The following is a 16,392-nucleotide window of genomic DNA, read 5'->3' as shown; positions in this document are numbered from 1 at the left end:
CTTGCCAAGTGTTGACATCAATGAGATTGGCCTGTACTTATTTATGTCAGTGGTTGCACCCTTTTATACACTGGTTGGATCTCAGTAGTTTTTAAAAGTTCAGGAAAGGTCCCCTGGCCAACTGAACCATTTATTAAATGTGTTATTGGTTTCATGAATTCATTTTTTGCATTCTTTCCATAACATAGATGATAGGTCACCCAAGCTACCAAATGTTTTTGTTTCGAGTTTAGAGATTATTTTCATGACCTCATATTCTGTTACACTCCTTAGGGAAAATGAATTACTCATTTTAAATGAGTTTATTTGTATTGTTGATTCATCAATTTCTTCTCTGGATGCCTTACTAAAATGTTTGATGAAGATCTCATGTACTGTCTTTGGACCATTCAACAATATTCCATTGTCTTCTAGTGCTATATTGCTGCAGTACGGATTCTCTCTATGTTCACATTCTTCGTTTAAAAAAAGCCAGGCTGTTTTGATAACATTAATCGATTTACTTATAATGGTATGTTCTTAGACTCTTCAGGGATTACCAATATGTTTTTCTGCTGTTTTTGCTCTTTGTTAGGAATGACTGCAATTCAGAACAAAATATATAAGTATTTCATATTGTCTTTTAGTTGATGGATCTCTGGAGAAATTTAAAGGTTTTTTGTGTGATCCAGTTTCCTTTTCTCTATTGGACATGCCTGATTAACACTATGGTTAAATATTTCATAGAATAGGCCCTACTTTTCATTAATATCACCAATCTGTTTACATTCTGCTAGTCTCTCTGTGCAAGTTCTTGAGTTGATATACACTTGATACTCAAAGAATAAAACTACTTTTAATTTTTTATGCACCACTTGTTTTTTACTTCAATGATTAAGAAAATTGTTGATATATTGTGTTATATACCTACTTACAGATGTGATGGAGAATGGATGCCACTCAAATGAAGATATCACAGGACACTGAAGCAGGATATACTGAAAAAATAAAGATACTAGTCAGTATTAACTTGCTGGAACGCAACAGATACCTGTAGGTAAGAAAATATATTTCTTCAAAATACTTACTGTCAATTATTCTTACAGCAGAAATGTAAAGCATTTTATAGAATGCGTCAACTTTATTTTTATAAAGTGTTAACAGAACTAAGGAAAAAGTAATTTCATGTGACATAGCAAAATGCAGAATTTCCAGCAATTATCTTTACAACTTTATACTTTAATAATGTTAAAACTATACTAAAAATGACAACTGATTCAAGTGGCAAGATAACTCAGAAGAATTTTAATTTTATTTTCTGGGTGCTGAAGATATGGCAAAAAAATACGGATGTCGCAGGAAGCTCCGCACGTAGCCCATCTGATACCCAAGTGTAATGAAACTTTTGAACATAATGTGGAAGGGAACCATCATCCCAACTAACTACTCAGATTTGGCAAATGTTATTTATGGAAACAGGTAGTGTTCCCATAAACAGAGGGTTGGTCCCTCATCTATGTAAGACACCAATGTGAACAAGGTGCAGCAGGCATTTGCGAGGAGTCTGACAAAATCCATGTCTGTGGGAACCAGAGAGTTGGAAATGCCACAATCAATAGCACATGAAATCCTGCATAAGAATTCATGTCTTTATGCCTACAAGATGCACTGCTTCATGTCTTTATGCCTACAAGATGCAGCTACTTCATGTCTTTATGCCCACAAGATGCAGCTGCTTCATGTCTTTATGCTTACAAGATACAGCTGCTTCAGGTATGAAGACAATCAACAAATCACAGTGCAAATAGTTTGTAGTGGATATGCCAGCCAAGATTGATGAAAACAATGACTTTTTTGGAAAAAAGGTTGTTTCTCCAATGAGTCAATTTTTCATATAGGGGAAAGAAGGGAAAAGTGGTGAGGTTGGTAAAAGTGTCCACTGCTTATTTTATATCTTCACAGTGACCAAACTAAGTGTAATCAACACCATTAGTGTTGTCAGTGATGTTGACAAAGGAAACTTGCTCCGTTAACTTGCTGTGAAAACATTTAAGTTTTTCGATCCTTTGATGTAAGGTAAGTCACTCATATTACTTTAGTTGCTTCACTTTCATGTAGAGTAATACATTTATGCGATATCATGGTTCATACAGTGTTTTTTGGCTTACAAATATGTCACTGTCATTTCCTCCAGTTGCACTGTTTCACGGATGAACCACTGATACAGACATGACATCCGCTCGGGTAAATCGGTGATGCTACATCGAGGAAAAAGTGGCAGAGGTGGCCACTTTTCCTGATGGATGGCCACTACTCTCGGCGGTTCATTTTCAATCTATTTTTTCCAATGAGAAATGGCTAACTCCATATTTTATTCACAGTATGACAACTGAAATTAAAACATCATAAATCATTTATATACAAAACTAATATCCATTATTCTGCTCTTCTGCAAGAGTTTGCAAGAATATCAAGATACGAAAAAGTACATCCAGAAAACAGAGCAACAAACATGAGACCCTGTTGCCATGCGTAAGACAATCAAAGCAGTAAAGAATGATATCATGCCTTTCTCAGCAGCAGCAGAGCAATCCACATAATATGCTAAAATGAAGACTTCTAGGGAAAAATAGAGATGCAGTTGGCAGTAAAATGGTTCTGGGCAGATTAAGGGCTGTGATCAGAGAAGAACATGAGCAAGATATCCTTAATTACATTTTTGAAATGGAAAAGTGATTTTATATAATTATAGTGAATGACTTGCGGCGAGTAGCATTCGAGTTGGCAGAGCATAACAAAATACCACATCGTTTCAACAAAGAGTCTGAAAATCAGGCAAAGACTGGGTGCCATGCTTTAGAGCAAGGCACCCTAATATAAGTCATACAAACACAGACTCTACCTCTATGGGTAAAGCACAAGCATTTAACAAGGTGAATGTAGACAAGGTTTTTGATATCCTTAAAACACTGCAAGATAAACAATTTGATTCTGCTCATTGTATTTAAAATGTAGATGAAACCAGTGTTCAACAGTTCAGTCCAAGAACAGCAACGTATTTGCAATCAAAGGAAGACAAGTCGAAGCCGCTACTTTAGGTTTGCTGTCTCATTTTGTAGTGTGCACATCTGCAGGAGGAAATTTCATTCCACTTTTGTGGTCCTCACCAGGTAAAGAATGAAGGTTGAACTTAAAAATGAGGCTCCATCAGGAACCCAATTTGCAAGCTACGCTAGCAGGTGGAAGCACAGTGGAAGATTTTTGGACTGGTTTGAAACATGCAAAACTAACTCCTCAGGCTCCATTTCTTAAAATCATAGTTGGTTACTCTATCCTTACTAGAAACACAGGTTTCACTGATAAGACTACAAAAAATTATACAACTGTTTTGTGTGTGCCCCCAAACTGTAGTGACAAGTTCCAACATTTGGATGTGGCATTTATGCCTCCTTTTAAAATCTTCTACACACAAGCTTGTGGAAAATTCCTTCACAGTAATCCAGGAACAACTATTACACACTTTCAAATAAGTGCACTCTTGGGTGAAGCGTTTCTTTGAGCAGCCATTCCAATGACAGCAGCCAATGGCTTTAGAAAGTGTGGGATTTTTCCTCTAGACCCTAATGTGGTTACAGATGAAGGCTATACTGCAGCTAAGGCTACTGGTGTTCCTTTCAATAGGGACAATAATTTGTGCCTTGCTCAAATATTGGTTTTTCTCATTGTGAAACTGCTGAGTCTTCAGCAAGTGCTAGTCCTTCTGGATGCCAAGCTGCTGTATCTTCTTCAAATAGCTCTGCTGGTTCATTTCCAGCATCAACTTATGAGCTGTCTTTAAATGCAGGCTGCCTTCAGATTACAGGTGATAACTCTTCTCCACGAGAAGGTTCCCCTCAGTATCCAACCACTGAAGAAAGTCCCTCTGAGTATCCAACAGGTGGGTTCCACATATTCCCAAAGGATGGAAAACCTTTGCCTCAGAAATGAAGTGTGAATCAAAGACAAAGTAGGAATCAAAAAGGAAAGACTGGCATAATCACTTCAAGCCCTTATGTGTTGGCTGAAGATAAAAGAAAGAAAGATGAAGAGCTTTTAATGAAAAAAGGAAGTTCAAGAGAAAAACAAATAGGTCAATATTCTACAATGTAAGCTAACAGAAAATACAGGTAAGAAGCTAAAACTGGAACCAAAAGCTTCAACAGAAGAAAATTCCACTTATGTGGACAATGACACAGACTACTTGTATTGCAAGGGAGCATCTTTTGGATCTAAAGAAAATGAAGGATGAATAAGATATTGGAGCTGTAAACATTGGGCTCATGAACTGTGCTCTGTATGTGATGAGGCTGATCACAGCTTTAGGTGCAAATTTTGTATATGACTCAATGTTATTTTCGAGTGGATAAACTCTGAATGAATTAGACTGAAATAATACCCATAATTAGTCATCAATTTCTCTATTTTCATGATTAGGAATAATTAATTCTTCTCATTTGTTGACCTTTTTGTGCCAGCAGTCTATTTCAACACATTTATTTCTCATCTGTATTATTGTTCTCCTAATAAAAATCAATTGATGTAATAAAAACTATCACTCTACCCATTTTCTTAAAACTAAACAATCTATTTGGGAATGGCGGCATAGAACTGGCCACTTTATGACATTAGTTAGAGAAAAATGGCCACAATTATGTATTCAGGAAAATGTTTATATATCCTATAAATATACTTTTACCTTAGTTATAGATATTCAGTGTGATACCTTACAGTACATAGACTCAAGATGTATATGCCACAAGCTTCTGTTGATAGTCATGATTTCATGAAAAGTCAATTTCACTTAGATTGGCCACTTTACTCCACCTTCCCCTATTCAGTAAATTGAAATGTCATGACATTTGTATCTGGGAATCAGAGTGTTACACACGAAATGGAAAGAGACATTGGTGCAAACATAAGTACAATTACATCATTTGTTCATCCTCTTTCAGCAAGTCTGTTGTAAATACTTAAGTTTACAAGATAGTGTGCCCATACAGAATGCAATGAGTTACAGCTTCACTGTGACAGATATTACTCATGTTAACCAGCTTACGACTTCAGCCAAGATGTGATGAAATATTACATCCATTATTATAAATTGAGGGGCTGAGAGCAGAAATGGTACAAGTGCTTGCTGAATCGAACTGAGCAAATGATTGCCAAAGGTAAATGGCTATTTATGTATTACGTCAGTTATTATTGAAAAATCAGATTTCTTTCCCTAATGACCATTTAGTTGTAGGTATGGTTAGACATTGTAGTTCCTGTGCATTGCTTTTTATAAAATATTAAAAATAATTATACTCATTGCATGTTAAAACTAATGCTATATTTTGAAGATTTCTTTTGTACAACACATGTAATATACATAGCAAAATACACATGTTCATTATAAAACAAGAATGTTTGATTAACTAAAGTGAAATCAATATAACAAGCGGAAAACAATAGGTTACTAGCAAATGAAATTAAAATACCAAAAATATATCAGTATGGTTACAACACAGACAAGAGATGATTCATAGCCACTTTCTATAAGCCTCTCACAGTGAAGTGTCTACAGAATCATAATCATTTCCTTCTGTGGTATCCCTTGAAAAATGATCTTCCTGGATAACACTTGGAATGCTGTACTATTTATCGTGTATTTTTCAGCTTTCCTCATACCTTTCTTTGACAAAGTATACCATTGATTAGTTCTTTAGAGTTATTACTGTAGACAGTTGAGGACTGAGATAGATCATTTCATAGTGTTAACCTCAGCTTATATTTAGGAATTGATCTACACATGGAATTATGACCGCCAAACAATCTAGCTTCCAGTACTCTACCCATTTGGGATGCTCTTTAAATAGTAGTTTGCAGTCATTCTTGTTATATCTGCCCACTTTCACATTCAATTTTGAATTTTGTGACCTTTTGCCAGAAGTGCCTAATTCTACTAATGCTGAATTAATTACTTCTTTGAAACTGTTACCATGCAAAGAAAAGGAGGAAACGTTTTGGAAATGACAATTACCTATATTTCAGAGTTGCAGTATCACAATAAAATACTCAAACCAATTTACCTCATTTACATTTACTATTTTATTAATCATAGAAATGTTTCGATATTATCAGTATAGAAGTGGTTATTGTAGAATGAAACGTACCCCATCTCCCTGGTGCTGCCCTGCCTGATCCACATACTGAAGTAAATTATAGCCTCCAAGAATTGGCAGATACTGGTGTATCTGGTATATCATGAAAACAAAATTGTTTATACATACATATGTGCCAAATGCTTACATAAGTTACACATGTTTAGTGGAGCCTGAGTAAGACATCTGTAAAGTTTATCCCATACATATTAGTTGTCATACTTGAAAAATATATTTTTAATGAATATTTTATTTTGGGATTTTATTCCCTAACATATGTTTATCCCCATTAAGGAACAGATTGTGAGATTTACATCTGATGTACCTTGCACCATTTCACTGGTGTACCCATTTGAGAATGTTTACTTAAACCTTCTTACATGGTATGGGAAAAAAGCTATGCAAGTATTACCTTATCAACTTATTCCTAGTCTCCCTTATGAATGAGTATTTACTATGTTTCTTGTACATTTAACTTACCTTTTGGGATGCTGAATTCATGTAACAGTTGTATTTACATATACCTAGGAATGTCCTATTCATGTTGACATTGGTATAGCTAAAGCCTTTCATTTCTGGATTCATATGCTTTCCCACAACACCTCACTGCTGAATACATATTATCCATCTATTTCTTATTATGACTCATGATTTATTTTTGTGAACATGAGTAACTAGAGGAGGATATTGTGGCTGTTATGCTGTCTACGGAAGGAAACCTCTCTCCCTTTTTATCAACCCATGCAGATAACAGTGGCTATTATTGCCATGCTTAACATATTCTTAAATATATAAGAAAGGCATGAGTCCAGTCCCTACTTATCTTCTTAGACTAGTTTTGGGTAATTCCTTTCGAAGCTGGTAAGGCACTGAGAACATGTAACTATTTAGGTGACTTAATGAGTCACATTATGATGAATTAACTAGAGCAATTTACAAAACATACTTGTACAGTTTTGACTGCCCTACAGAAAGAACTCTTAGTGTAAGTAAATGGTCTAAGGCGCTCCAGTCATGGACTGTGCGGCTAGTCCCGGAGGAGGTTCGAGTCCTCCCTCGGGCAAGGGTGTGTGTGTTTGTTCTTAGGATAATTTAGGTTAAGTAGTGTGTAAGCTTAGGGACTGATGACCTTAACAGTTGAGTCTCATAAGATTTCACGCACATTTGAACATTTGTATGTAAATTTAATTTATGTCATTTTCCACGACTCACAGAAAGATATGTGATTTACATAACTTAGATTTAGTCACTTCTGTTCTCAAAGCAAAAAGGTAAAAATTAGAGTAATTACTGTTAAACTCTAACTTCTCTGTATTCACAAAACGTTTTAAACAATAATGTTCTATAGCACTCCCTGTGGAATGATAAAGTAGTAGCTCCCCAATTACAGTATAATCTGTACATATTTTTTCCCGACTGGGGTGCATGGATTAATTGTGTTGAGGCTGGTAATGATTCACCACCAACATAGATCCTGTTATACTACAGAATTGTTGTGGCCTCAGCCTGTGACATATCAGTAGCACATTAGAAGTGAAGTATTAACCATATGTTCACTTGTTAATTATGGCTACAAGTACTTTTTTTCACCCATACAGAGCTAAAGAAAATCTTAAAATTACTGAAGACCATTTTGACCAGTGCAATGAGAAGCAAGTATGATGTAAGCAGGGGTTTCATTCACGACCGATGAAACAACAAAGCATGGTTTCAAGAAACGAACAGTAATTGCTAAGCATTTTGCAGCCAAAAAATGGAGCATTCAGACCTTGCAGAAAGGCTCTTTGTTTATGTAGATCAGAAGTGACAATATAGATGCATGGCGAACAGTGAAATCTGTGAACTCAAAGCATTGACTTCAGCCAAAGAATTAGGCATTGCCAGTTTCAAAGCTAGTCAATGCTGGCTATCAAAATTTTTCAATTGAAATGAATTAGACTTTGGAGGACAACTAGCAGCACTCAATGCTTCCAGGAAATTATGAGGAAAAAGTAGAGCATTTTTGTCACTATGTGATAAATTTGTACTGCAAACGTTCCTATATGTTATCACAAATTGGTGATGTAGATCAAACATCAGGCCATTATGAGATGTTGCTCAAAACACTGTGAACAGGAAACAGGAATCCAGTATCATGATATGAGCTGGTGGTAATAAGAAGCAAAGATATACAGCAACGTGTGTAACTTTCAATGGGTGAAGGCTACAACCTTATGTGGTATTCTGAAGGAAAACTATTCCAAAAATACCAGTGAAAGGCATATTGGTCCGAGTCAGTCTGAAAGGGTGGATGGAGAATGACCTTGTGTTTGACTGGGTGTTGCACATTTGGCAATGTTGCCCAGATGTTTTATTGAATTTATGTAACATATTGGTCCAGAACAGCCTCCACAGTCATACAACTAAGGAAAGTGGGGGACAAATTGCGAAAAGGAAAACTGATTTGGTCATTACACATGGAGACCTTATATTCATCCTGCAACCACTGGATGTGTATCTAACTTGGCTATTCAAAGCTGCACTTAAACAGCAATATAAGCAACAGATGGCTGATGAAATCAACAAATTCACATGGAGCGGAATAATCAAAAGGCTAGATGTGTCCCAGACTTGGGAGTGGGCGAAATCTGCTTGGGACTCCGGAATGCTACCACTGGTGGAAAAACCCTTCTAAAAATGTGGCACCACAGAAGCAAGGAAGATGCTCTGTGGGAAGATGGTGACAACAATAATGATTCTTCTACTAGTAGTTATGATGAAAGTGATGATGAATAGAATGATTATGTTAGAATAATGTTTTTGTAAATAATCCAATATTTCTTTTTCTTTCCTTCCTTAAGATTAGGGTACATAGATTACTTGAAGGTGCAGTTTATTCATTTATACACAGTACTATCTTCACATGAATCATATAAGTTTCAGCTCATCTTCACTTATACACCATAGACACAAGGTATGCAGCAACGTGTGTAACTTTCAATGGATGAAGGCTACAACCTTATGTGGTATTCTCATCTGAAGATGAGTTACATAAATGTTATTGTTGTCTTTAATGGCCTTCTGTAACTTACGAAAAGAAAGCGTTGGTGCGTTGATAGAGACAAAAAACACACAAACACACACACAAATTTCAAGCTTTCGCAATCCATGGTTGCTTCATCAGAAAAGAGGGAAGGAGAGGGAAAGACAAAAGGATGTGGGTTCTAAGGTAGGGGTTAAGGAGTCATTCCAATCCCGTGAGCAGAAAGATTTACCTTGGGGGGAAAAAGTGACAGGTATACACTCGCGCGCACACACACACACACACACACACATCCATCCGCATATATATCCTCCCCATTAGCTATAATCCCCAATCAGAGCAAAATCAACATGTCACATGAACCTTTGTGAAGAGGATAGAATGTACAATATATAATTATTACCTAAATGTGTTAATAATCTCATGTTTTGAACCCTCCTAGTCTGGGACAGGGAAGCAAGTGTCAACATGGCACATCACCAGTACTGATGTGATTTTTGTGCTGATGATGCAGCACTTTCTAGACAACCAAAGAGCTTTCCTGAATCAGCTAAGGTAAATTTTATGTATAGTGTGCTTGGAAGACTGCTTGCGCTCTCTCCCCCTGCCCACAATGTGGCAGGCTGACTAGTCTTATAATGCTGAAGTTTCCAACATCCCTCCACCGATGTAGGGCCTCAATATCCCTTTTTCCAATAAACTTTTTTGGTGTTAATTATAGACTATTACTAAATGTTACTAAATGAGGCAGTGCAGCTATTAGGACAATGACTTCATACTCGGGAGGATGGAGTTTGACCATTCTGATTTGGATCTTTCCGCAGTTTTCCTACATCACTAAAGCAAATTCTGGGATGGTTCCTTAATTGAGGTGACAACCAACCACCAGTCCCCATAGGCTACCTGTCCTACACTCTTATGGCATGTTATGTATGATATCTGTTATTTTTGACCTGCTGATTGGCACTGTATTAACTTGACAAATCCTATATTATTGTGAGATGATCTTTGGATGAATGAAGATAAATAAAGTGACAAAGTCATTGTTGCCCATACTTCTAGCTTGACCATTTGGTGCTGTCCATCTCCTCCTCCTCCTATGCCCATCATCTACTCCTCCCTCTCTCTCTGTCCATCTACTTTCTCCCCTCATTCTATCCATCTACTCCCCCCTCTCGTCTCTGTCCATTCACTCCTCCTTCACCTCTCTGTCCATTTACTCCTCCTTCACCTCTCTCTGGCCATCTCTTCCTCTCCCCTCACTGTCTGTCAATTGCCTCCTTCTCTTCTCTCTCTGTGCATCTCCTCCTCCCCCTCTCTGTCTGTCCATCTTCTACTTCCCTGTTTTCTCGTCCCCTCTCATATCTCACTATCCTCCTCCTTCTGCCCCATCTCTCTCTGCTCACATGCCCATCCACTCACGTAGCCCCTAAAACACAGTCCAATACTACCCGCATAGCACATTTGTCGTGCTGGGCATCCTAGATGTTAGGGGTTAAAAACCCTTTTCACTCCCACCCCCTTCCCAATGGGTGCTAGGTGGTTCTTGAAACTTCCTCACAGATTAAAACTGTGTGCTGAACCAAGATTCGAACTTGGGACCTTTGTCTTTCAGGGGCAAGTGCTCCACCATCTGAGCTACGCAAGCACAACTCACGACCCATCCTCACAGCTTTATTTCCATCAGTACCTCATCTCCTACCTTCCAAACTTCACAGAAACTCTTCTGTCTACCTTGCAGAACTAGCACTCCTGGAAGAAAGGACATTGCAGAGACATGGTTTATCCACAGTTTGGAGGATGTTTCCAGAGTGAAATTTCACTCTGCAGTGGAGTGTGCACTGATAATAAACTTCTTGGCAGATTAAAACTGTGTGCCAGATCAAGACTCAAAGTCGGGACATTTGCCTTTTGCAGTCAAGTGCTCTACCATATGAGCTACGCAAGTACCACTCATGGCTCATCCTCACAGCTTTAATTCTGTCCATTCCTCATCTCCTTGGGTAGTTCAGGTGGTAGAGCACTTGCCTGCGAAAGGCAAAGATCCTGAGCTTGAGTCTCAGTCTGGCACAGTTTTAATCTGCCAGGAAGTATCATATCAGTGCACACTCCACTGCAGAGTGAAAATTTCATTCTGTAAGCATCCCCCAGGCTGTGTCTAAGCCATGTCTCCACAATATCCTTCCTTCCTTCCAGAAGTGCTAGTTCTGCAAAGTATGCAGGAGAGCTTCTGTGAAGTTTGGAAGGTAGGAGATGAGGTACTGATGGAATTAAAGCTGTGAGGACAGGTCATGAGTCGTGCTTGGGCAACTCAGATGGTAGAGCACTTGCCCCCAAAAGGCAAAGGTCCCGAGTTGGAGTCTCAGTCCAGCACACAGTTTTAACCTGCCAGGAAGTTTGATATCAGTGCACACTCCACTGCAGAGTGAAAATTTAATTCTAGGTGGTTCTTACCCCCATCATACTTCTTCTCGGAAATTGATTCATTGGTTAAGGATGAGATGTCTCAAAAAAACACACACACAACACACACACACACACACACACACACACACACACACACACACACGTTCACACACAGCTACTCTGATCTTCTGGGGTGTGTTTTCAAAATGTTGATTTCTTCAAACATAACTTTAACAATTTCCTGAGCATTTTAAAGTGTTAATACATCAGTTTTGCATCAGCCACATTTTTTTTCGTCAGAGGTAGTTGTTCATACTGTCACTAAGTATCCTTCCTAAGAGTGATCAGGTACATTTTCTCAGATGGTTTGGTAAATATCTATACAATTTTGATTGCATGACAGCAGCACTCAGGGCAGGCCAGGGTGATGCTGTCATTGCTGAAGTACTTGTTATTTTCATGTTTTAGAGCCCCTGTTAATACCTATCAATAAAATGAGTAGCACACTTCACTAATTTGACACTATCACAATAGTGTGGCTATATGATGCTACTTTGGACTGGATTATTCCAGTGTAACAGCAAAATGAGGACCTTGGGAAAACCCTACTGAAAATGGACTGAAATTGCCATACTTTAACTTTTTTTATATTGTCTCAGTATGTTACAATATAAAGTAAACAACTTTGGTAAGTACATATCTGGTATAATCCTGTGTTTGAGCTATTACAGATGAGCAAAGGATTTAAATCACTGGGTGAAGAGAGGGGAGGGGAGAGAGGGAGAGAGGAAGAGAGAGGGAGAGGGAGAGGGAGAGGGAGAGGGAGAGGGAGAGGGAGGGAGGGAGGAGAGAGAGAGAGAGAGAGAGAGAGAGAGAGAGAGAGAGAGAGAGAGAGAGAGAGAGAGAGAGAAGGAGAACCGTACTGGTTGTATATAAACAGCACCCCTTCAAATCAACCAATCCACCAACTAATTCTTCAACCTCAAAGAACTGATATAACAGTTGAAAGAGTGTAGATAGTGGTTTCAGTCTCAATTCTATGACACTACAGAGGTTTGAGATTTAGCTCAAGTGATACCACATCTTGCCAACCACCACAGATGCAAACTGAATGATCAAATGAGTCAGCATCCCCCTGATTTACAAACTATCATCATGGAAATAAGATGCTGAAAAACTGAACTGTCAGACACCTGAAGACAGATAAAAACTACTCTGTGAAAGCCTACCTACAAAGTTTCAAGAACCAGCTTTATGTGAGGAATCTCCCTACATATTATTCCTTTAGAATCATGCAGACAAGATTAGAGTAGTTAGAGGATACACAGAGTCATTCAAGCAATAATAATCAACACCTAGGAATGGAATATGAGGATGCACTAGTCACTGGAACAATGGGAAGTACCCTTTGCCATGTACTTGACAGTGGTTTACAAAGAACAGATTCAGATGCAAATAAGCACTGGTTTCCCACAATTAGTATGCTGTGTGAATTTTTTTTTCCATTTGCTTTCTTTTCATTGTTATGTCTACCTGCAGTTTCTGTTGTATTACCACAGCTTACCTGACCAGGCTGGCATGTGAAGGAACATTGCAGCTGAAGTCTGATGGCTGCACCTGGTAGTCTTGTAACTTGTAATACAGTTACAGACCTAACATTTCGTCGCATTACTCTGTACGTGGCATCTACGCTGTATATACTCAGTGGTAGTACAATCCATAGCCAACCCTGAAATAAAATCTATTTTCATTACACATTTTAGAAATGCATGTAACCGGTTTCTATCTCATTCTACAGCATATAGTCAGTCCCATGAAAACACAAGTTCAGACATGCTCAGAGATCTTAGCAATATTGTAGGGCTCTAATATCTTCAATCAACATGGTTGTTGGTGTGAGCTAACACATATACGTGTAATTGAGCATGACATTCTAAGCAGGAGGTATTTTCAAGTAAAAGATAAGGTGTTACACAAAAGTGAAAATGAACACAATGACTGGTATCAAGTACAAGTTATGAGAGAAGGATTAATAAAAACTAGTACTGAAAGCAAAAGGAAAGTACACATAGAGCACAACTGCCTTTCTTGGCAGAGTGCGCCATTATTTATAAACACATGCGATGTTCCAGCAAATTCCAGAATTTCATAAGTAAGGAAGTCCCACACCTTTGGTAAATGAATGATAATTAATTCCAGGAGGCAGAATACAAAAGATGGCCCACATGTTGCCACCCAGTGTCTATAACCACATGCATGTTGGATGATGGACAACATGCAGCAAATTTGTTGCCTACAACATATGAAATTAATGTTTCTAAATTTTCTAAATTAAAATTTAGTATGACGTATGTTGGCTTTTGTCTCAAGGTCTTCCGTCAATGTTTGTATAAATGATTTATCTGACATTTCATTAGAGTGAATGGTTGGCATTGTTGAAGAATCATCCATCCTCCATTGCTGGCGATGGGCTGGAGTCTAACCCACAGCCAGAGATTATATGTACCTTTTTCAACAACATCCAAGGGCTTTTTCCTGGTCATATCATTGTGGTTCTCACCATTTTATCTGCAATTGGTGCAGCTCTGGCATGCAGGATCTGTTTACCTTTATGCTTTTTTCTCTCTCTTGTTAAAACTGTTCTTATGTTTTATGGCTTCCCTGATCAAACAGGTATTGTAGCTTCTGTTCACATTGAGAACATGTATATTGGTGAATTTTATTACATGAATGGTTCCACAGAGAACACACTCTGCCATGACCGATTTCTCCACCCACCCCTGCCGGCAATACTGTTTATGTTCAATTATCCTGATACTGATGGAATCTTTGGTGATTACAACATTGGCTTTTTAATACTTTTTTCCTTTGCCAGTCAATTTGGCAAAATATCAGAAAAACCATAAAACAAACTTTGGGCACTGATCCTGAGCAAAAGCCAACAGGTAATATGTCAAGAAGTGGCCACAAAACCCTCAACAATAAAGCTGAGTATGTCTGATGTTTGTAATTTTGGAGCTCATGAGTTATTGGCATTAGCACCCATGGTTTTCTGAATTATTGTTTGGACATGTGGAATTTAAAATAATAAATTATGGATATTCTTGTTTACTGCAAACCATTCAAATGTATGAACTCTTCAATTTTAGTTACATTTGGGTTATAAATTTAGAAATAATTGTGTGCTTCACTTCCATCTGAATGTTTTCAGTCCTGTACTGCTTGTTCCTATTTATCTTGTGCCAACTGATAAAGATAAATAGAAATGTGTAAAGATTTAAAGACAATTTTCATCAGTACTGCTTTGGTTCTCTTCATGTAAGGTAAAATTACTATCATAAAAAAAAAAAAAAAAGAAATGAAATTTAGATGACCATTGTTTTTATTCATTTACCTGAGACTCCATTGGAACAAAAATTGCTTCACTTTTGCATATGATATGTTTTGAACTTTGCACTTCTGTGATGTTGCCAGTGACATTTATGAGGCAACCAGGAATATGTTCCTCTGGATTTTTTAATTCCTTCAGTACACCACTAAAACAAACAGTTAAGAAAAGGTAAATGCACATGGAATACAAATGTGAAGAAACAATATCAGACTTGTATTTACCTTAAAAAACAGAGCACAGAAATTTTTGTGACTATATCATACTGCAAAATATTTATCTGGTGTAGTCTCATCTGCAAGTTTCACGAAAGTGTGAAACAATTACTAACAAAGAGATAGAGGGGCTGGCCAGTACTTACCTCAGCTCAGTACAGCCGATAGAAACACAAAAAACAACCGAAAATTTAAGTTCCTAGCTTTCGGAATAAATGTTCCTTCATCAGGGAGGAGAGAGGGGAAAGAAAGGGAAGAAGGGAAAGTGGATTTAGTTACTCACAACCCAGGTTATGAAGCAACAGGGAAAGGAAAACAGGGAAGGTAGCAAGGATGGAGGCATGGTTGTCAGAGGGAAGCCAAAGATATTCTACTGCAGGTACTGTGCCAGCTTCAAACCAAAGAGGATGCATACAGAAGTAAAGAGGTGTATAGTATAAAGATGTAGGATGGAAAGATGCATGAATGGCTAAAGAGGAAAGGGAAAGAGGAGAAGACTGAAAAGTAAATGGGAGTGAGGTTGTTTAACGTAGGTTCAGTCCAGGGGGATGGCGGGATGAAAGGATGTGTTGGAGTGCAAGTTCCCATCTCCGCAGTTCAGAGGGACTGGTGTTGGGTGGGAGAAGCCAAATGGCACATACAGTGTAGCAGGTTCCTAGGTCCCTAGAATTATGCTGGAGGGCATGCTCCGCTATTGGGTATTGGACATCTACTAGGCGGACAGTTCGTCTGTGTCCGTTCATGCGCTCAGCCAGTTTAGTTGTTGTCATACCAATGTAAAATGATAAATGACATGTGTAGTCTCACACGTGGCCCTGCCTTGAATTGTGTATGTTTTCCTAGTAGCGGGGCTGGAGTAGGTGGTTGTGGGGGGATGCATGGGGTAGGTTTTGCAGCGGGGTCGGTTACAGGGGTAGGAACCGCTGGGTAGAGAAGGTAGTCTGGGAATATTGCAGGGTTTAACAAGGATGTTACGGAGGTTACGGGGACGACGAAAGGCAACTTTGGGTGGTGTGGGGAGAATTTTGTCAAGGGATGATCTCATTTCAGGGGTTGACTTGAGAAAGTCATATCCCTGGCGGAGTAATTTATTGATGTATTCGAGGCCAGGATAATATTGGGTGACAAGGGGGATGCTTCTGTGTGGTCTGAGGGTAGGAATATTGTTGTTGGACGGGGAGGAATGTATTGCTCAGGAGA

At 38.3% G+C, this 16,392-nt stretch overlaps 1 protein-coding gene across 1 annotated transcript in view; it reads right to left on the bottom strand.

Annotated features, from left to right (window-relative positions):
- LOC126284667 (NADPH oxidase 4-like) overlaps nt 1-16,392 on the bottom strand; it is a 189,389-nt gene that overhangs the window by 42,636 nt on the left and 130,361 nt on the right. The window contains exons 7-9 of the mRNA XM_049983771.1: nt 14,984-15,125; nt 13,154-13,318; nt 911-977 (exon numbers count right to left, since the gene is read on the bottom strand). Of these exons, the coding sequence (XP_049839728.1) occupies nt 911-977; nt 13,154-13,318; nt 14,984-15,125 (374 nt within the window). The remainder of the gene's footprint in view (nt 1-910; nt 978-13,153; nt 13,319-14,983; nt 15,126-16,392) is intronic.

Source organism: Schistocerca gregaria, chromosome 8 (genome assembly GCF_023897955.1).
Source record: "Schistocerca gregaria isolate iqSchGreg1 chromosome 8, iqSchGreg1.2, whole genome shotgun sequence".
In the NCBI taxonomy this organism is placed as follows: domain Eukaryota; kingdom Metazoa; phylum Arthropoda; class Insecta; order Orthoptera; family Acrididae; genus Schistocerca; species Schistocerca gregaria.
Note: the sequence above shows the minus strand (reverse complement) of the source record. Positions and strands in the feature narration are given on the sequence as shown.